At 31.9% G+C, this 21,647-nt stretch overlaps 2 protein-coding genes and 1 long non-coding RNA gene across 3 annotated transcripts; 1 reads left to right on the top strand and 2 right to left on the bottom strand.

The window, feature by feature from the left end:
- The first annotated feature begins 223 nt into the window (after positions 1-223).
- LOC123693324 (signal recognition particle 19 kDa protein) lies at positions 224-3,266 on the top strand. The gene is made up of 4 exons (XM_045638367.1): positions 224-425; positions 502-679; positions 2,336-2,475; positions 3,151-3,266. The coding sequence occupies exons 1-4, from the start codon at positions 370-372 to the stop codon at positions 3,221-3,223; spliced, it is 447 nt and encodes a 148-aa protein (XP_045494323.1). The 5' UTR covers positions 224-369; the 3' UTR covers positions 3,224-3,266.
- LOC123693325 lies at positions 694-975 on the bottom strand. The gene is made up of 2 exons (XR_006751673.1): positions 926-975; positions 694-793 (listed from the first exon to the last, which is right to left on the bottom strand). It is a non-coding gene; the product is annotated as an uncharacterized LOC123693325 (long non-coding RNA).
- On the bottom strand, positions 3,217-6,318 carry LOC123693322. Its single transcript, XM_045638366.1, has 4 exons — positions 6,212-6,318; positions 5,348-5,434; positions 5,063-5,113; positions 3,217-4,475 (listed from the first exon to the last, which is right to left on the bottom strand). The coding sequence occupies exons 1-4, from the start codon at positions 6,267-6,269 to the stop codon at positions 3,298-3,300; spliced, it is 1,374 nt and encodes a 457-aa protein (XP_045494322.1). The 5' UTR covers positions 6,270-6,318; the 3' UTR covers positions 3,217-3,297.
- Positions 6,319-21,647: the final 15,329 nt, after the last annotated feature.

Raw genomic sequence — 21,647 nt, 5'->3', positions numbered from 1 at the left:
CCACTAATACAAAGGACCCAGTTAACAGACCAAGTACATGTTGAAATTAAATGTGAACAATTAACAATAAGTATATAACATAGTATTCACACCTGTCTTAATCTTATTTTGGTGCATAATTATTATTACACGTGTGTAACGAGCCGAACAGCGTAAACTCGATTATGCTAATGCACACCACTAGAAATAAGTTGTCATTTTTGACATATTTTTATACTTTGTCTAATGTCAACTCCTTGTCACGCAATTGACAATTGTATTCCACATTCTACGAAAATCGAAATAATACTAACATTTTTAAAGTTATTATAAATGAAAGTTTATTTCATATAATCAGTGTTAGAAACAGCTTTCCCGTATAAGTTAAATATGGCTTCTATGATTACATCCTGGAGTCCTGAAAAGAAACATACTGACGTGGAAAGGTTTTATCCAGTTTTACGAAGTCGTGCCTTGAGTATCTCTAATATTTTCCACTTAATTCGATATATTTTATTTCAGATGGGTTTGTATTTACCCTGCTTATATTAATAGTAAAAAAACTCTAGCAGAGGGACGAAGACTTCCAAAATCTGCATGCGTCGAGAACCCAACTTACCAGGAAATGAGAGATGTTTTGTTACCAACAGGGTTACATATTGGAGTAGAAAACAAATTGTATCCACGTGAGCGTAGCAAGGTAAATAATTATTGGGCTGCATATTTGATTCGATGTCCCCGAATTTCATTATTTTTTGCTGTTTAGTCGATAGCTGGTAGTGGATTTTCTTAACAAACTGCTTTTCTTTTCCAACTAAAATGCGTAGTTTTTGTGAAAATCGAAATTGAAAATGATATTTTTCAAGGTTATTTTTGTACTAAAAACGAAACTTTAAGTAAAATCTTAAGCCATTATAGTATCAAAATGTCTAAATATCCCACTCACACGCATTATTTTTAAATATATTCATGTACCTATTACTTTATTTACATATTACAATTTTTTTTGTTAAAATATTATTTTAACAATTTAATATAGCCAAAAATCGTTCCAATAATTTGTATTTACAACAAGCCACAGATTAAATATGACGCAGATCACAGATTAGCAATACAAATATACTAGCTTATCATAGAGTATAAATGATACATTTTAATGTTATTTTTATATCTCACTTTGCTTCAGTTTTTAAAAACGATTAACTTTTACTTTTTTTAAGTATTCAAATAGGTAGCGAGGAGCGAAGCGACGAGCGTGTTAGGTTAACTCTTGAACTGCCGCACGAGCCGAGCGAGCGAAGCGAGCGTGCCGCGGCAGCGGCCGGCGAGTGCCAGAAGCGACTTTAGGGCGATTCCCACTCAAACAAAAAAAAAACTACTTTGGTTTAAACAACTTGTTTGTATTTTATTTATGTATCGTAAAATTATTTTTATTATCAAATGCTTTCTACGTTAAAATTATTTTTGACAAATTCATTTTAAAAATCAATTTCTAATTATGTTTAATATTTACAATCGTGAACGCGTCATATAACATTTATTATCTATGGCATGTCGTCAGTCGTAAATACGTGGTAAATACAAACTTAAATTTTTGGCTATATACCTTTTCAGGTAGTTAATATAATTTTAGAAATTGTTATATATATAAATTAATAATCCGGCAACCTATTTAAAAATATTGCCTGTGTGCGAGATTATTAGAAGTTTTGATACGACAATGGTATAAAAGTGTCGTTTTTAGTACAAAAATAACCTTAAAAAAATTATTTTCATTTTCGATTTTCACAAAAACTACGCATTTTAGTTGGAAAAGAAAAGCAGTTTGTTATGAAAAGTCACTACCCTCTACCTATTTTACAACTCTAAACAATAAAATTCGGGGACATTGTTTCAAATATTTAACCAATTATTGTATTGGAAATAACAGACACTATATCTTGTAAGACTCCAACAGGATTTTATATGAGTGTCTATGCTGTTCATAAGTATGTACATATATATAAATTTATAAATAATAGAAAAAATTCGAACACGAGGCGGGACTCGAACCCGCATCCTTTCGCGCCATTCTGGGGCGGATGCCTAACCAACTCAGCCACTCAAACCCGCCTGAGCAATCAAAATTATTCTATTCTTTCAGTTTTATGTGTCTTAAGGGACACACCTTTTTTTTCTATTCTTTATAAATTTATATTTATAAAGCATTTGAATGCCATAAAACCAAAAAATATAAATTCAAGTATGTACATTACAAGCATATATTGTAAAATCAAATCTTTCATCTATTATATCAGTGTTTAAAGTAACTTATTATTATCTATTCTTTAATATAAAAAATGTCCTTATTTTACAGGAAATGTTATACAGAGGAAGGCTTAGAGTGGAAATAAAGAATGATGATGGTTCACCAATCAAGTCAGAATTTGCCACACGGGAGGATGTAATGAAATACCTAGCTGACTCAATACCTAAGTTAAAAACACGCCAGAACAGGTATAATATAAATACTTTGAAAATTTTATAAAATGATATTTCACTTATGATTTTTACTTTCAAGAACTGTTTGTGTTTGAGCTGTTTTACCTGAATTGCTGCACTCCTATTAGTCAGTAGTTAGCATGATGATGCCTATATCTATCCTATCTAGGCTATATAACAGTAACAAAGTATTTTTCAAATTAGATTAGTATATTCTGAAATTAGTGAATTCAGCCAAACAAATTAATAAACTAACTCTTCTGTGTTATAATATCAGTAAAGATCATTACAGAAACAAATCTAAAACGGTGGCACTAATCATTCTGACTAACAACTGATCAAACTGCATACAAGTATGAACCTCTATTTTAGGTTTGTTTTTTCTTACTAGGCAATGATGGAAATGCTTAAGTAACTATCTGTAATTTAAAACCTTAGAGGAAGACTGACTGCTTTTTGTATTGAATATAAAATGTAATTTTTAAGACAATCTAAGAATTAAAAGTTCCGTTTAGAATTTTTGGGAATATGTTAAAAATAGGAACAATCAAATTTGTCAATATAAATGTGATATAACTTTTTACGCATTAATTATTTTTTCTAAAGCAAAAATGCAAATGTGTTATAGTAAAATGTGTATCAATTCTGTTGTTTTTGGTAAACATAACATATTCATTCATTTTTTTTCAGACCTGCTGAACAGCAACCCCAGGCAGCACAGCAAACCGCCAACAAAAGTAAAGGAAAGAAAGGACGTCGTTAGTTTATTTTTATTGTATATATTTCTTAAAAATAAATATTATTAATTAAACTACTTTGTATTACTTTAATCCTAATTTACGTACGTATTTCTATTGCCTTTTCAGACATTTTATTTTCACCGTTGACATCTCGAGCGACACTGTATCCATCGAATATCATGACGACTTTATTTGGGCCTTCTAAGTGTTGAGTTACTGCTTCATTTGTTCCACGATGTTTTTTATTTTCTGTGGGATTTGTGCTATTTCGGTTAGAGACTCGCTTAGCACTGGAGATATACCGCTCGATTGCGGCGTAATCTTTTTCTTTTGTTTGTTCAATTTCTGTTTTGTTATCGGGTTCAATTCCTTGTACTCTTGAAACATATTCTGGTAAAAGTTCTGTGCCTTCCGCTTCGATTCCTCGATTTGGGAGTTGATTTTGCTCTTCGTGCTCAAGTAGGTTTCCTTCAATACTTGTGACGGACGTGTGAAGGAGTTCAGCATTTTGGTTTCCTTTTCCAATTGAATTTTGGGTAAATGGTCCCTTTGCTCGTAATCCTCCTCGGGATTCATGGCTTGAACAGTTTCCTGAATCACAGTTGGTATTCTCTTCACTATTTTCTGTAAGGGACTTAATGACTGTGCTTCTGGTATTGTGTTCATTATTTCTATTATCCCTGGTGAAAGTTCCTTTAGAGTGTTTGATATCTGGGGCGCCGCTTCTCTCACCGAACCCATTAATGTTTCTGATAAAGCTAGCGGTATTTCTTGTAGGTAATATGGGTATGTTCTTATGCCGTCTGAGATGGCGTTTGTTATTAATGGTAGTACGATGGGTCTTCGGGGAGGTAAGCGGGGTAGAGGGGATAGTCCCAGTCTCGATCTCATCGGAGACAGACGTGGGAACAACTGTCTCTTCATACGAGCTGGATAAATGTGATTCAGTTGTCGATCTATAGGCGCAATTGCAAACAATGTCGTTTGCGTCCTGTGTTTTTGGATTTCGTTTAAATTTATTTCTTGGCACGACGACTTCCTCTGAGCCTGTACTGAGAATGTTGTCAAGAATAACACTAAGACTCCTAAATAACGGCAGATAATTCTCGTTAAATTCCCCATGGTTATCCAATTCTCGTTTAGTCTGTTTAATTTGTCTTACTGGAAAGCGATTTTGTGTTCTTTTAAATATTTTAGGCAAAATGGGGGGTTTAATAAGAAATGATTTTCTATTCTTTGAAGAAGACGTTTTCGTTGGTTGCAATATTGATAAATCTGAAAAAAAAGGAGTTTATTCAATACGATTTGAGATGTTTTTAATTAACTACCTACTTACTTGTAAGAACTTCACGTAAATTTAAAGAAATACCTAGGTAGGTACCGGGTACCCACATTACAAAGTAAGTTATGTTCTTACAGAGCCTATGAAGACAGGTGGTGTCTACAGCTCGAGTAATTATTGAAATCATTAGGTACATATTTAATAAAATAATTTATTTTGTCAAACATAACTAAGAGAACAACTCTAAACACGAAAATTTAAATAAAAATATTCAATCATATCTACTTATTAATAAATACTAGCTTTCTGTCCGCGGCTTCGCCCGCTTTGTCTAAAACCTAATAAATTATATACTAAAACCTTAGTCTTGAATCACTCTATCTACTTATTAAAAAAACCGCATCGAAATCCGAGGCGTAGTTTTAAAGATTTAAGCATACCTACAAAGGGATATAGGGACAGAGAAAGCGACTTTGTTTTATACTATGTAGAGATAAACAACAGTTGTGTATACAAATATGTACCTATATAGTATATTCGTTTTGTGTGCAATACAAAACAAAAAATAATACATATTTACCCCTATTTCTTTGTCGTTGCGAAAGTAAATAATCTGTTTTTGTAAGTGTATCTGAAATAAAAACAATAAATATAAATTTCATTCGTCAAATTCAACATAAATTAAACTTCGATCTTACAATTAGGTATGATCATAATTAAAACAGAAATAGGTAATAAATAATATCTTTAACAAAAACATGTGCTATTTTTTGCGTAAGATCTGAAAGCGATTAAATTGTACGTAAGTATGTGGATAGAAAGCTATAATTATGATAATATAACGAATATAATATTATATAAGAACCTGGTACTCGAGGTAATTTTTTTGAATCTTGATTTCTTGCTTCGGCTGCAATAGCTTCGTTCAAGGAGAATGTTTTTGCGTCGAAACCTGTAAATTAATTATTTTAAAACAACTTCATCGAATCGATTATTTGTCTATAAATTATAATTGAGGTGAATTAGGTATGTAATATAATTTTATATGTGGAAGAGAAACATGTTTACCTACTCTAGAATTGGGAATCGATGGCTTTTCAGGCTTTGTCACGCACTACCTAATTTAAGGAGGTAATAATAATCGCGGCTTAGGTTTAAGTTATATGTTAAGAAAAGTAAGTTGTAATCAATTTTAGAATTTACAAAAAATAAGGTAGGTACGAAAAAATGAATTTATATAGAAAATAAGAGCGATTCTTATTTCATTTTAAATACTATGCAAAAAATACTAGGTGTGTGGGAATAAATTAAATAAATGTTACTGTATTATACCTACTATCTACTTATTAAAACGCGAAATGAAGCATAACGAGAGGCAAAATCCTTTGAGCTAATGAATAAAAGACATTCTTTTTTACTTATTTCATGAACATAGTATAAGTAAGCGCCTTACAATTATTTCCTTTTATAATTAATTTGTATAGTGGAAACAATAATTACTGAATTAAGTTCTAATTAATAAATAAATATATGGCTTTGAATAGAAAACTCTACATTTTATAAAAATAAAATAACGAATGACAAAAGGTCAAAGAGAAAATTATTTTAAGACTCAAAGTTTAAACATTGAGGAAAAATCTTTAAAATTATAAGTATAATGACAAGTGTATTGATTGTTAAGGCTATAATTATAATTAGAGGACTGCCGATAAGTACAAAAAAAACTTACTTGGAAACATTAAAAGACAATTAAAAATAACGTAGCAATATAATGCAGGGATTTCCATCTTCAAACATCTTTACAACAATAAACACACGATACACGTTAACTACGTGACTTTTTAAGCAGAATTAACAATTTCGTTTATTCATATTAAATAAATAACCTTCAAAGAATTCGCAAGAGTTGCACTTTTTTGCATGTATCCATGATTTTTGTATTTATAGGATTAGATTTAAAAAGATGCGTATTTTTCAGAACATAACATTTTGCTCTGAAATAATTAAGTGAATACCTAATTGTTTAAAATCATGTATTTTTTTCGCTGTACAAACTAGAGCCTTCTCACCCCGACTTCGCCCAGGTAGTCCTATAAATAAATAGGAATTTATTTATCGTAATTGAGATAAAATACATTCGCACATTACAGTGTGCAAAATTTTATTAAACTCGGAATTTAAAATTAATTAAGCTATACATCTAGGTATTCAACTGAAGACTAAAAATATTAGGTTTAATACTTATGTATATTGTACATAATATAAGAATAATACTTATAGTAGTTATTTATAAGATATAATATAATATTACAAAAAATATTGAGGATGTGTTATTTAAGGTCTGTAATTAAAATATTACATACCTGTTGTCAGGAAAATTATGATTGTACCTATATTGTGGACGTCCCTAATTAATACTATTTGAAACAATTTATAACCGCGTTGTTCATAAATTATTTACCAGCTTATAAAACAGTCGTCCATAATATTATTTTATGAGTATAGCTCTACTGGATAGATTGAGCGTAATGTGTTAGGCATCTAGGTATATTTTATATTATGTTTTCATTTTTTTTCTTTGAAGTATAACACTAGGGTGTCCCAAGAAAGACTGTCAATCAGTGGTCCAGATCACACTATGGTTCATATTCGATGTCTCGTAGTTTAGTAGTTATGATATTTTTTGGTAGTTAATAATATGTATAGTATTCTTAAAGACATAGTCACTAAGCACCTACGCTTTATATGAATAACATTTTTATATCCAATCAACAATATACCTAAACGTAGTATCAATGTATCCAATTGGATAATGATACCTAGAGCTGTTCAACTCAAATTACTTCCAGACTATTGTAATACGTTCAGTGGTATATTAACAAAACTTCGAAGAGAAATATAGTCCGATTTTCACAAAACAGAAGAATAGGCAAAAGTCGATATGAATGGGTCCAAGAGCGACAAATAAAATTCTTGGCTATATACCAACTGGCAGTCGATCCTAAAACACTCGTTTCCAAACGCTGCTTATCTATAGACTTTACTAAAACTTAATCGGACATCCAGTTTTTAATGATATTTTAGACCACATTAATTTCCTTCCTAATTTTACAATTATGTAAAAAATAGGGTTTTTAAGTATCGCCGAAGCAATAAATAATCACATAAAGTTATTTGATGGTACCTTAACATCAAATGTTTCGATAAATAATAAAATAGGGCAGTAAAACAAAGAAGTTGTAGGGCTGGTTTGGTCCGTCGTTAAAATATTACGATCGTCCAATATCGCGGGATGAAATCTTTAATCGGAGATATGAGTTTAACGTGAAACTTAGTGGCGAGGCTGTGTGGGTACGACAAACAGATAAGGGAATCCGAGTTACGAGTGAGACGTCGTAATGTGTTTTGTATACGATGATTTTTAGTGGTTAAATTTCTCTATCATACTTAAGTATATCTACTTAAAATGGACGGTAAAAATTATACTGTCTCGCATAGTGAGAGGTGTAGCTAATTTATGAACGAAGTCGCAGGCAGATCGCGTGGCACTGTTATAAGATTAAAGATAAGTCATAACAAAATTTATAATATTAGATTCCTAATATATTTTGATTTATGCTTTATTCCTAACAATTTTTTGGTCAATAACGATATTATCTGAACACTGAGGCAACAATAACACATGTCTTGTACGATGATAAAACTGTAAAGACCTTCTTCAATATCTTCATACTAGAATAGGTATCTACTATATTAAATATAATTTGCTGTAAATTTTATTGCCAATACTCTTACATAAATTTCCTTATAAAAACTATAGCAAAGCTTAGAATATTTTAGTGTAAGGTTTTCCGAGGCGTGTTTTCCCTTAACACCCCAGAGATTATAGTATCCAGCAGATAAAGCGCCTGTTTTATTTGTACCCGAATCCGAAACCCTGGCCGCGCCTCGGTCCAATACTAGTGGATACTCGCTTCCCTTATTTACAGCCACCTACAGACGAGAGTTAGTATGGCTGTCGTCACGCCTCGTATACTACCGATTTATTTACATAGCTACACTTTTATTTACAAAAACATTCAAGCTTACTCGTTAGAAGAAGAGTAAACAAACCACAAGATTATCCCTGGTTTCAGTGCTACAATATTGCCTATTGGCTACAATACATTACAGTCATTTGATTTTATTAAAATTCAATGTGGAATATCTTGTATATTACCTATCAGTTAACAAGAACAAAACAATGAAGTTGTAACAAATAAGGTTGCCTAGCTTCACGATCGTCTTCGCAATTAATGTCTCACAGTGCTACCTTAGCTAGGTAATTCGAGCAGCGAGAATCGAGATAAAGTACTTCTTCAATTGGGTTGTAGAAGTTTATTTAGTTTTTATTGTCGTATTTCGCAAAGGGAATATAACCGGGAAGTTTGAAGATACTGCGTCTTGGCTATATAACGTGCCTGCAAATATTACATTTTAAATAGGTACCTAACTATTACATAAGCTGTACCATTATGTTTTAAGACGCTAGCGATAAACTGATTTTCTAGCAGAATATTATTATTCCCTTCTAATAGAATGATGCTTCTTAAGGATCGTTTGGGAAACTGATGACACTATTTGGTTTTGCCATAAAAAGTTATGATATCCTTCTAGCGATATGAAAATATTACGTACAAATAATCTTGCTTGCCAGCTCTTGCTCTTGGTATTCACATAATGAAATTATTCTAGCCTGATTACGTTTATAATTATTTTTTAATATATAATTACTCTATTGAAAATTAATGTAGTGAATAAAATAATAATGTGAAAATTTTCGTACCTACAGAACATTACTTACGGATAATTATATAGGTACATTATATTTACATTGAATCTTACATAATTAAACTGAAGCATACGTGACACTTTATAATGATATCAAAACTGAAGCCTTTTTAATGTTCGTCTGTGGTTCTCAAATAGTCAACTCGTTTTTATCTTGATATTTTATTTAGTTATTTTCCGTGTAAGAATTTTCTCGATCTTATAAATAAATGGACTCTTTCAAGAAATAATCCTTACATTAGTAGGTATTATAAATGCCATCTCGTGTTTGTTTCTTTCACTTCGCAAGGTAGAGATGATTATGTCTTGAAATAGACAGTAACGCGTAGGCTACTTTTTACAGCGAATAATCCAATTCCCATGGGTAGGGAAGCTTAATTGACTACACGGGCGAAACCGCGGGAGGAAAGCTATGTTTATATGTTTATATGCTTAAAAGTTCACAAGATATTTGTCTTGCATAAGTGTGAAAAAACATCAGTAGATTAGTACAGAGGGTGACAGAGGTTAATATAGATCCGGGTTTTCTATTAGTTAACTTTCAGTCAGCAGTCAAAAAGCAACAAAATATAAAGAAAGAAATCATAATAGGTCAAATATTCTTTTAAAATTGCTTCTACAAATAATATGAATGGATGAATGAATGAATGACTAGCTAGGTACTGTATTATTACTTTATTACTGTTTTATAATTTTTTCATAGCTTTCATGTACTTAGATTTCAGAATACCTAATCGAAAACCACTTTGAAAGCTAAATATTGTTTAAGCTATAAAACAATTTTTGTGAGCTTTGGTGATTCTATTATTGTGGTCTCTGAAAAAAAAACAAAGAATATCAATCTGCAATGCAAGTATAAATATTGAAAATTTATCGGTTTTCTAAAATCCTTCTAACCCGAAAATGTAGTCAATTTCTAACGTAACCTTCTTGTAAAATCAAACATGCGAAAGCACTTATATTGTTAGTTTTCCAATGACTAACTATTCAATACGAGACAGGCTATATCAGCAACAAAAGGGAGCATAAAATCGAGACGAAAAATATCCTCAGTGGAATTCTCACTTTATCGCCACTCTGTACTTAGCCTGGGCGAGTTCAGTAGCTACACCGACAAATGTAGTTGGCAATTTTATTTGCACGCAAATCCAATCGGTCGTAACGCGGGGCTTGATGGAGCCAGCGTAACGAACTGATCGTACCAACTTATGAGTTTCATTTCCTTCGTCCGTATACATTTTCAACACTTCACCCCTACCAGTTACCGCACGCGATACTTTTTTCAGCTTTATCAGTGATTTATATTCGTTTACGATTCGGATGCAAACTGGATTTTCAGATTAAACGGAGCTTATTTTGTGAATATATATTTAATAAAGTTAGAGAACCGCTGATGCGAATATAAAATGTGAGGGTAAAATTGCGCTACAATTTTAGTTACTAACTAGGGTTAGGATGAAGTTATACTAATGATGTAGATTTCATTTTCAAGGGTAAACAACTCAACTGATTTTGTTGAGGTATGGATTGCGGTAAGGTGGATTTTTTAAATCATCATACATATGAATAATTAGTGATAATGGTCGGAGACGTGCGAACAATTAATATCTAGTTTTGTATTTGAACATCTATCATAATCCGTGGAAAGATTCAGGGTCAAGGTGATATTGATTATAGATAGTGCGTTTACAACAATGGTTTTATCTATATCAAGGGTTCAGAAGTCGGAACTCGGCACATAGGTGCTTAATATTACATGTGCGAGGCACCGGAATGCGAGCGGAACAATTTGCCAATAATCCTATCCTGAGGCAATAGCTAAGGTGGCGGCCAACAGAAATGGGTGATATTACCCATGAATGATTTCTACGGCCCAGCGTTTTGGGTATGTAACAAAATACTTTTGTTGTACTTTTTCATCTTGCCTCTTCGATAAAGGGAATTTTATATTATGCCAACCAATCTAAAGTGTAATATTTTATATTGGCGTACCTATATTATTTTTATTCTTTTTATATACGCCTTCGCGTTCCAGCATACATTCCTTACTAATCAGGGTCGCCTAGAAAAGATTGCTTTTGAGCAAAAAGGCCGCCTTTTAGTACGTATGTTTTGATTGTATCTAATTATTAATAGTATTGCTTATTTCTGATTTGTTTATGTACAATAAAGAATAAATAAATACAATACTGTGGTCTTTTGAAATTATTTATTTATTTGGATATAAGTATAGAGCTTTTTGAAAATTGATAATAATTATATTACCTACTGTTCACAATTAATATACTTAGTATGTACTAGGTTCTCTCTTTATAGGTTTATCTACTTTTTTATATTGAAATTTATTGTACTCGGACTGCGATTTATAGAGTAACATAGTGCCTATCGTTGTCAAATAAATTAGTCGTCTATCCCTTTTAATTGAATGGACGTGTGTTTTTTTTATTTATACTCATTTTTTACTAATTCTATTTAAAGTTTGGATTTTATTAGATAGGTAGTAGTAGTAGTATAAGCGTAAGTAACAATTCAAATTCCAATCTATACAGATAAAATTTAAATTTATAACTTCTCTAGAATAAAATCATAACAATTTATCTTGTATGGAACTAACTCGCTATATTGAAACCGATAAAAAATTGAACTTTCATTCAATGTTCATGAATTTTGTAAAATGACAAACTACCACAGATCGTAAAAGCTCGATAAATTAAATGAAAAAGCACGGCAGTGGAATGAGAAGGAAGTGGACAATATATATCTTCAAGTACCTTACATAAAAGGCCACTAAACTTTATTGTTGTGTTTACGACGTTGTTCCACTAACTTTGTGTACATATTCGACACGAGAACACATCAATTTTACAAGTCGTTTCCGGGAAACACAAATATTAACATTGCATTATTTGCAACGGTTACCTAAGTACAAATTAAGAAATAATATATTCTTGAATTTACTGAATTGAAAAACGTTTTAGCACTTTTATGTGAATTAAATAATTTAATGTAATGAATTGAGATGGTTATGCTCGTTGTTGGAGGTAGATAGGAGATACATTGTTTGAATCACGGTCTAGATTTCACGCTGACGTAACGCCGCGTCCGTCCCACCAAGACCCCGTTTTGTGTATTATCTCTAGCTACAAATCACACCGGATGTCCCACGAAGGGAAAATGAAATTTGAGATACCGGGAAGGCATTGTTCCGTGAAAATATATCTTCTTGATATTCTCAAGACGAGGGATGTTTGAAGAGACGCAGATATTTTGATAATACTCGGGTATATCGCCGTCTTTTCAGTAATTGCGGATAAATGAACACTCTTAATAAAACAAGTTTACTCAACTTTCTTTCATTTGAATGCGGAGAAAGATAAAGAAAGTGCTAGGATTGTCTCGACATCAAATACAGTCGTGTTTGTATAGGTACCTATTGTTTTTAAGAAAATACCATAGTATTGTTTTAGGTCCTATAATATATATTTCGTAAGCGCGTTTTGTGTTATAGCACGAGTAATCTCCTGGCTTAAACATCGATAAAAACCATACATACAGCAAGTCAGAGTAATTACAGAAGAGTTTTACAGCTCCTTTTTTGGTCGTAAAACCGATGATGATTAAAAGGAAATTAAATAAGCCTCTTGCATATTCCAGAAGGAATATCAAATAGTTTTAATCCTATCGTTTAAATGATATAGAGTATAGACTTCTGACGAACTTATAGGTTTCCCTTGGATAACCCCTTTGGTATTGAAATCTAATAAAAATATCCATTAACGAAAATTTAAGCCACTTTTCAGATCAATCTCAGTACTCATTGAAGATATATTTCGTCTCTAGTGACTTACGAAATAAGACGAAACATTTTACTTATTTAATATAAAGAAATAGGCGAAACAGCTCTATTATGTACCTCCTTTTTTTCTCGTATAAACCTGCAGACATGATGTATTTGTAAGAATAAGGCCAAAGCAATATAAAGCCTTACTATTAAACTTTCTCGTGCGCTCTCAAACGGCTAACATTGTATTAAAAATGGATTTAGAAACCTTTACATTTTCTCTGAATAGCTAATGCATGTCAGAAACGGTCGGGATGAAATGATTTATGCAAGTAACTGCGATGATAAGAGGTCACTAAGTTTAGGAAGGACAAAGGGATGTTACAATGTGGCTTTCGGCGTCGCCGAGCAAAAACCCCTCTGGATTACAACGTTTTGCTAAATATTTACGTACCACTTGGTCTGCTCGTAAACGCAAGATAACAGACTAACTAAATCCTTTGGACATTTGGTAATTTATCAAGTTCATGTTGTTAAAACTTTGGTTATGTGTTTAATACTTATATGGTGTCTTAAACAAGTGATTAAAATTAGAATAAAGCAGCATTCACACAATAAGAAAAATTAAACAAATGTATTTTTGTCACGTTTGCAAATTGAGCCAGCTAAGGTGAACACAATTTTAAATTAGATGTACCTCAAAACCACGAAAGCGATTAACGTATATGAAGTAGCAAAATACGCTTGAAAAATTTGTAACCTAAGATGAAAATACACGAAAATGCATGTATAAAAACTAATTGGAACATAGCGCTCTGAAATTCCGTTTGTATGCAAAGGGCAGCGTTGGTGCGGAAAATTATCCGCATTTGACTCACATAAGCGGGACGAATTACGATGTACAAAATGGATTGCATACTATTTGGTTTGCGCGAATCATCCAAATCAAATATGGATTTATATCATTCAGTACAACTGTTCTATAATGGCTACTCTGCCAATTCGACGAGGCTTAAAATTTTAACGTTAAAAATCAAAAACTTACTTATATTATTTTTCTGATAATAATTAATTAAACAAACGTGTATTAAGTAAGCACATTAATGAGAGCCATATTATTTGCTCAGAAAGCACTATTAATCTCTAAACACTCCACACGCGGGAAACATAAATGTTTTAGCATTACGAATTAAGCGTTGAATATAAGCCTCTGAAATTAGCAAGCTATTAAATGCAGCGTTGTTAAAAGCCGATCATTAGACTGATGAATCGGAGAGTGGGCAAGTAGACCGAAATCCGGCTATCATGGCAGCCTAGCCAAGCTGGCGTATACTCGCTGGCAAATTTACAGAGTGGTGTGAAATGGAGCGAGTCATTCGCGCACAAAGCGCTGCTAATGCGCGCCCGTCCGCTGCACTGCCCAGCAATTATATTTGCATACGACCACCTTTTAGGAAAGCAGAAAATGATACTGTTCAAGGGAATATTATGACGTTTGCCAGCCAAATTTTGATGAGGCATATTTGAATGTTTTACTTGGTGGGAGGTGTTATATTAGTGCAGTTTATGCAATGAGGTAGTTTAAAATATTTTGTTGTATTTTTCTCGTGTTTTGCATTAATTAACATAAATTTTAATAAGGTTTCGTATAATTTTACGTTTAGTTAGAGGTCTAATGTTGCTCTACATTTTAAGATATAAGGGATTTAAAATTCAATCTCAAATAATGTCAAGAACAGTTTTGCTATCGACTTTACTGAAAATTATATTTCTTACTAGATTGTGGGCGCTAATTTGAGGAAACTTTGTTGACAACAAAAGCTATATTTATTGTAACCAAAGTTGTTTATAGAAGATTTATCTCGTCTTCGGCGTTATTGAGTTAGCAGTAATTCCAGGCTGTTTATTTCATGAAATATTATGTTTAATGAACAAAAAAGTTTATATAAATAAATACGAATTATATACCCTTAAAGGCATGCAAGTTATAACAGCTTGATAAATACATTTTTACTATGGATTAGTCTTTCAGAACACGTCTTACAGTTTAACCTTTACCTATCTTTACCAGAAACCCAGACTCAAATACTTTATCAACGTAAAAAAGAACATAGATATATGCGAAATATAATAATACGATATTTTGCTTAGGTAGGTATATTATATGTAATTGGATATGAAAATGCATTTTCTAAAAGTTGAAAAAATACTCTTAAAAAATAAAGTTAAGTGAATACGAGCGTTAACTGGTTACCAGATATTATAATAAAAATATAAAAAATAATTATAGAGTGATATTAAAAGAGGATAATATCAGGCGCCTGCATAGCTGCATTCGTTTAATAATAATAAAGCAGCTCCGCTAATGTAGGTCTTAGAAGACGGAATTTTAATATCAACATAACGGGAAGGAGGATGTCACATCTATGTAATATATAAGAGTTGCGAGTATGATAAAATTTAATGATGAAACACTTAAGAAGTCTACGGGATTATACAGATACATACAGATAATGCGTTAAATATAATATGTAAACTTATTGCATCTAATAGTGCGTGACAAATAAAATACAATGAACATTGACTTATGTTAGTATAATTAAAAAAGTATTTTCCAATATGGCTAACTAATAAACTAATTAAATTTTTTGGTAAATAAAGATTTTTTATTTTATTTTATTTATTTATTTCGAACGAGAAAAGGTTAATGTAACGTTTTCGATCCGTCTCTTCATACGCTACAACTACTACGTTATTATTATTTATTGTGTTAACTGTTAACGATCAAATAACTTTACTGGTTAGTGTTGGAATTTAATCACTGCCGTGTATTTCTAATGTTCACGTTACAATTGTAGCACACGTGGCATTACTGCCAATATTAATTAACGATGTTTCTGTACATCGAATAACAAACACGTAGGCATATAAATGGAAACATGATTGTAAGTTATTTGCATTGTGTACAAATAACGGCCGGCATGTAAAATAATACGACTGCTTCTAGGACAATACGTGCCTCGCCTGTGAAGTCTGACACGACTCTTTTCAAGAGTTAAGGAGTGCTATTGTGGATGAATATTGTATTTACGCTCATAACTCACATATTTCATATAAATATTTGTTTTTTTCACTTGTAATTTTAGGTCTGGACTCTGGAGTCGAAGGAATTTGGAAATAAAAAGCTGAGCACGTGCGAATTGTTAACGACTAAGTAGTTTGTTACTATTGTAGCAAATGGTTGTTTCAGTTTTATGAATACTACAAGGTGTATATTGTGATTGAAATGATTAAATTATTTAAACCCAATAGCCGTGTTTTATATAGAGACATAAACAGGGTCTCAGAAGAACTTTAGTGATACAATATGGTGATATGATGCCGTTGTTATTCATTCTCTGTACTCTGGTGATCCATAAATGTTTTCAATTTACGTGCATAGTAATCACAATAAATAATAGATTGTTCGTTACAGTATAGTATTTTAAATGTTCGTAGTTTTTATTTAAAGCGAATTTCTCATGTAAATTAATGTATACTCATGTGCATAAACTTACTCTGCGATCAATCTTGCATGAAATATTTGCATAATATCGCTAACATAAGGATTTCGTTCGGTATACGTACTATAACTATTCCAAAAAACATAATATATAAAACTTTATTTATCTAACTACAATATTTAAAAAATAGAAATAATTTCCTTTACTTGAATTAAGCAACCTAATTAGTCGTGATACCGTGTGGGTTCAAGAGCCTGTTGAAGAGGTATCAGACTTAGTAGTTATGTTCAGTGTTAAAATCACACAAGTTTGTAATATCTCATTAACTGACACCGCTTTATATAAAGTAAATGTTTGGATTCAAATTCAGAAATAAAAACAAAAGATATTCGTGTTATATATTTTAATATAATGATTTTTGCTTTGTTGGATTTCTGTTCACTTATATTATGATAATCACATTTAGAACTGGTAAAAATACTTCTAATTGGGCGGAGCCGGGACAAGCAGCTAGTTTAAAATAAATCGATTTTAATTGTCTCAATTTCTCCAAGTAGCAGACGAAAGTTTGAAACAAGCATTGACAGGGTTTTGACGGCTTGTGATTTATTATTTTCTGTAATTTGATTTTACCCAATTATGATTTACTAGTCTATACATTGGGTTTGCTTGTCCAAATGTACAATCTAGATTCCATTATACATATATCTTCTTCAATTAACATTAACAATTATCTTAACCTCACAAAAAATTGCGCGGAAATCAGTCCAGGCGTTTCTCATTAGAATATTATAACAGCCATGCTGACAGTTACGTCATCCATAATATTTATATGGAGAACAAATTTCGAAATTAAAAATTTTATAACGGATCTAAAACACGATTTATTACGGTACAGTGGCGTTATCTGTAAAGTGTTCGAACCGTCGGGTTAAATAAAACAACGTGTAAATCGTTTTAAATCCGCTGCAGTCTCTAATTTCAAAGTGACCGTAGAGCTGTTCAGTATTTACAGGTTATTTTATAGAAAACAAATTCTGAAACATGTTTGAATAAAAGTTATTGCAATGTTTCCTGTAAGTCATTATTGATAGCAGATCCGTCGAGCGGACTCGCCTGGGATGATACTAATAAATATGCTAATGTTGGCGTCCCCGAAGGATCTTCTCAGATTTTCTTCCCTATACCGTTGACGTAAGCGAAAATAAAATTTCCAGCTATCTTGAAATATGGCTTTACCTGGCCGCCCCTATTGCGTGCTTAGTACAGATATAATATGCCAATATATGGCATACCATTAAAATATTTATGGGTTAGGTGAAATTACATTACAGCTATTTCAGGCCGCTTTTATAAAGCTCAAAGGGAATAAATTGAGTTTAAACGTTTATAGTACATATAACACACCATTGTAATACGGGAAAATAGATGATGAGTTTGATAACATTACGATTCAATTACAATGCCACATTTCACAGACTACGGCTGTAACTTGTATCGCTTTGTTATAAATACACGACGACAGTTCCCCATTGTATATGTCGGGTAGTAATTTATTGAATCTGTAAGGGCAGAAGATACCGTACTCGTTTAACATCAATCAAATGTCACATTCGACACAAATATTATAGCTTATGATAGATCTCCCACTAAGGTTTCCTAAAACAATGTAAAATACGTAAAGGAAAGGCAATTTGCAGTAAAGTATATATAATAATAAAAGTGCAGAATCATAAAACGGTTACTGCAAAAGCATCTTAAAGGATTTTCGATTGGGCGAGTGTGTAGGAAAGAGGTTAGCTTTAGTCAATCTTGGATTTTCCCTTTTACGAAAATTGATATTGGTTACTCGTAGAATTTAAGCACCCATTATATAATGTAGTCGAGCATGTGCTAGTCGTGTTTTACTTTGATGACAGGTTAATGAGAGTTTAAGGGGGATCTACACGTTTTGAACACTCAGGTAATTGACGTCTGGTGTTCTACATACTTAAAATGTAATTTTTCCCTCGTTTGTTAAATTTAGCGGGAATGAATACGCTGAGGAGAGCCATACTTTGACTAAATCTGGAATATAATTGGAAAGGATTTTCAATTACATTATGTTAAACCCTTTAAAATTTGATTAGAGTAGAAATATCACTTTGTCGTTTTAATTTGTATCTACAAATTACTTTGACAAAGTAATTATTCTACTCTTAAAAGTACATATGTAGATAGGTACTTTTAAGTAAATGTTATGTTAATAACTTTTTATGAAAAGAACATACCTACTATGTATAATTTATGTTAAATATAAAAAGTACAATAAGTTGTTATGAAAATAATAATCACAAGCTATTCCTTTATACGTTTCAATATATCACTTTCAAATTGAACATTTTCACGTGACTTCTACATAACAATCACTTTTTACGTATAACGATCCTTAATACCGTCCCAATATTCTTCGAAAATTAATATTCTTTTCTTTGTGAATAGCTCTTCAAACATGAAAACGGCATATTTAACGTTTAGCGGAATTTAATATGTCATAAAATGTTATTTATACGCCATTTGCGCCGTCGACGGCAGCCGGAGATTTCGTAGAGCCCTCGAGACCGACTAGATATGAATGTCGAGCCGCTTAAACATATTAATCTTGTTTTATACAAAAAGGTGGCTATCAATTTGAAATGTTATCTCATATGTCGTGGGCTTTGATTCTCTAATGCCCATACTAAATAAATGCGGTAAAATATTGGGGTAAGCCCAACATTTATTTTATGTATAATATCTATATTTTTAGATTTATAACATTATAATATAAAGGGAATAAAATATTTGTGATTTATTAAAATTAACCTAAACTTTATTTGAACAGTAAGTCGTATGATTAATTTCTCTATCTGTTTTATATTAATGAAGAATAACGCTTGAATTTATCTAAATTCTAAATGATACCTGGTTTTGTTCCTTATTTATTTGTTATAATAATAAAAATTGTAGAGAATAAGCTTGGTTATTAAGAGCAGCTAGGCTTAAGGCTGTATTAGATATACAATTGCTGTGGAAAGGAACTGAAATGGAAAATTATGCATTGTTTTATATCTTTTATATAACTTACTAGTTACGAGCGAGCTACTGCTCGCCCCGAATCCATACGGATGTTTATGTCACAGTCAGTAAACAAAAGTACCAATTTATATTTTTCATATTTTGTGAAAACGATAAACCATTTGAAGCATTAGTACATAGTCTTCTTATATGACGAAAGAAATTTTAAAATCGACCCAGTAGTTCTTGTTATTTGTGCGTTCAAACAAACAAACTCACCTTTATATTCCGTTTCTTTGCATGTAAAAGGGCGCGGATGATTGCTAGGCGTAAACGGGTCGAGCGGCAGTGAGTCTACTCTCAAGCAACAGTGCAGTCGACAATAAATCTTAAATCAACGAAGTACCAAAATAAGTAAACTCGAACCTCGGGGAAACGAAGCGTTGTCGACGGAATTGAATGAACTTCTAACTTCCTAACAAGTTCGAGGAATGCCCTTTTCCGTAGTGTGAATTCGTATTCTTGTGGACCTGTGGGTATTTAACGTGGATATAGTTTTATTAGTAGGGTGGAAATGCACAAGTCCTGGCATCAATTTTTCCTTATTCAAAACCTATTAGACTACAACTAAACTTTCATAAAAAATTATGTAAATATAATCCAAATTACTAAGAACCATTGAGATAATAATACTATGTATGGAGGGGAGTGAGGAGACACCACGAACAAAATCTGTGCGCCATTTTTTTGCTCTAACTAAGTTTTAAAAATTATTATCTAGTTAGGTACTTACCGATGAAAGTTATTCCTTTGCACTTTTCCGTATTATTTGTGCAATATCGTAACACACACGAAGGCTTATTTGATGCGTTTCGCTTTAAAACAAATAAAAAATGAGCGTGCAGTTACGCCATATGGCGTATGTTGAGCGGAACATAAGTGATGTAGGCGGTGTCGTCTCCATATGTATATCTCAATGCTAAGAACCCGTTTTATGATTTCCAAAAAGGTTGTCCACGTCATTATGAATTTCAAAGCCGAAATATGTAAACCAAATGTAAACTCATGTTTTATAATCTGTGAAAAAAGTGGCACTGATTTACTTTAAGGTAACTTAACAAAACATTAAAACACAATTTAAATCTTTTCTTCGTGTAGGTACATATTAAAAGAAACGTTTTATACATATACCATTACGTATATATACATATACGTACTTTTACCATTTTTTAAAGACATAGACACCTCTGTGCAAATAAAACTATTATGTACATGTTCCAACAACAAGCAAAGTCAATTTAATACATGACAGTGCACATTAATCTGAGGAGGAAATGAAGTAAATGTTTAAATACAACAAATGTACTCTCTGTCTTGAGGGACACTCTAACTTCTTTTCTATTCAGATAACGGAAACAAATTGTTGTTTTAACTTCTCCTAACTAGCTCCTCGACGGGTAATAAATGTTAAACTTGTAGCAACTGGCTTGAATACTTATGGAGCTCCTTTGAAAATACTTATATTCAGTTCAATTTATTGGATGACTATTGACTAGTGTGAAATAAAATAATGCTCTTTCCCGCTCGATTCGTTTATCTGACGAGTTAATTTGGTTTATAGTTTTACTAGCTTTGCGCCCGCGGCTTCACCCACTTTGTCTAAAATGTAATAAATTATATACTTAAATCTTCCCCTTGATTCACTCTATCTATTAAAAAAACCGCATCACAATCCGTTGCGTAGTTTTAACATAGACACATAGGGACAGAGAAAGTGATTTTGTTTTGTACTCTGTAGACTTTGTTTTGTACTATATATAATATAGTGATAGTGATTAGTGATTACGTAATACTCTTGTGTTATTCTGATGATCTCACCTTTATTTCTGAAAAGTTTCATCTAAAACCGTCGAGTAGCTTTTACGTGAAAGTGTAACAAACATACATACTAACAAACTTTCACGTTTATAATATTGTATGATGTTATTTCAATGATCGGGAAATAATGTATTAAA

This window comes from Colias croceus, chromosome 7, assembly GCF_905220415.1.
Source record: "Colias croceus chromosome 7, ilColCroc2.1".
NCBI lineage: Eukaryota > Metazoa > Arthropoda > Insecta > Lepidoptera > Pieridae > Colias > Colias croceus.
This window is presented reverse-complemented; position numbering and strand designations above follow the sequence as displayed.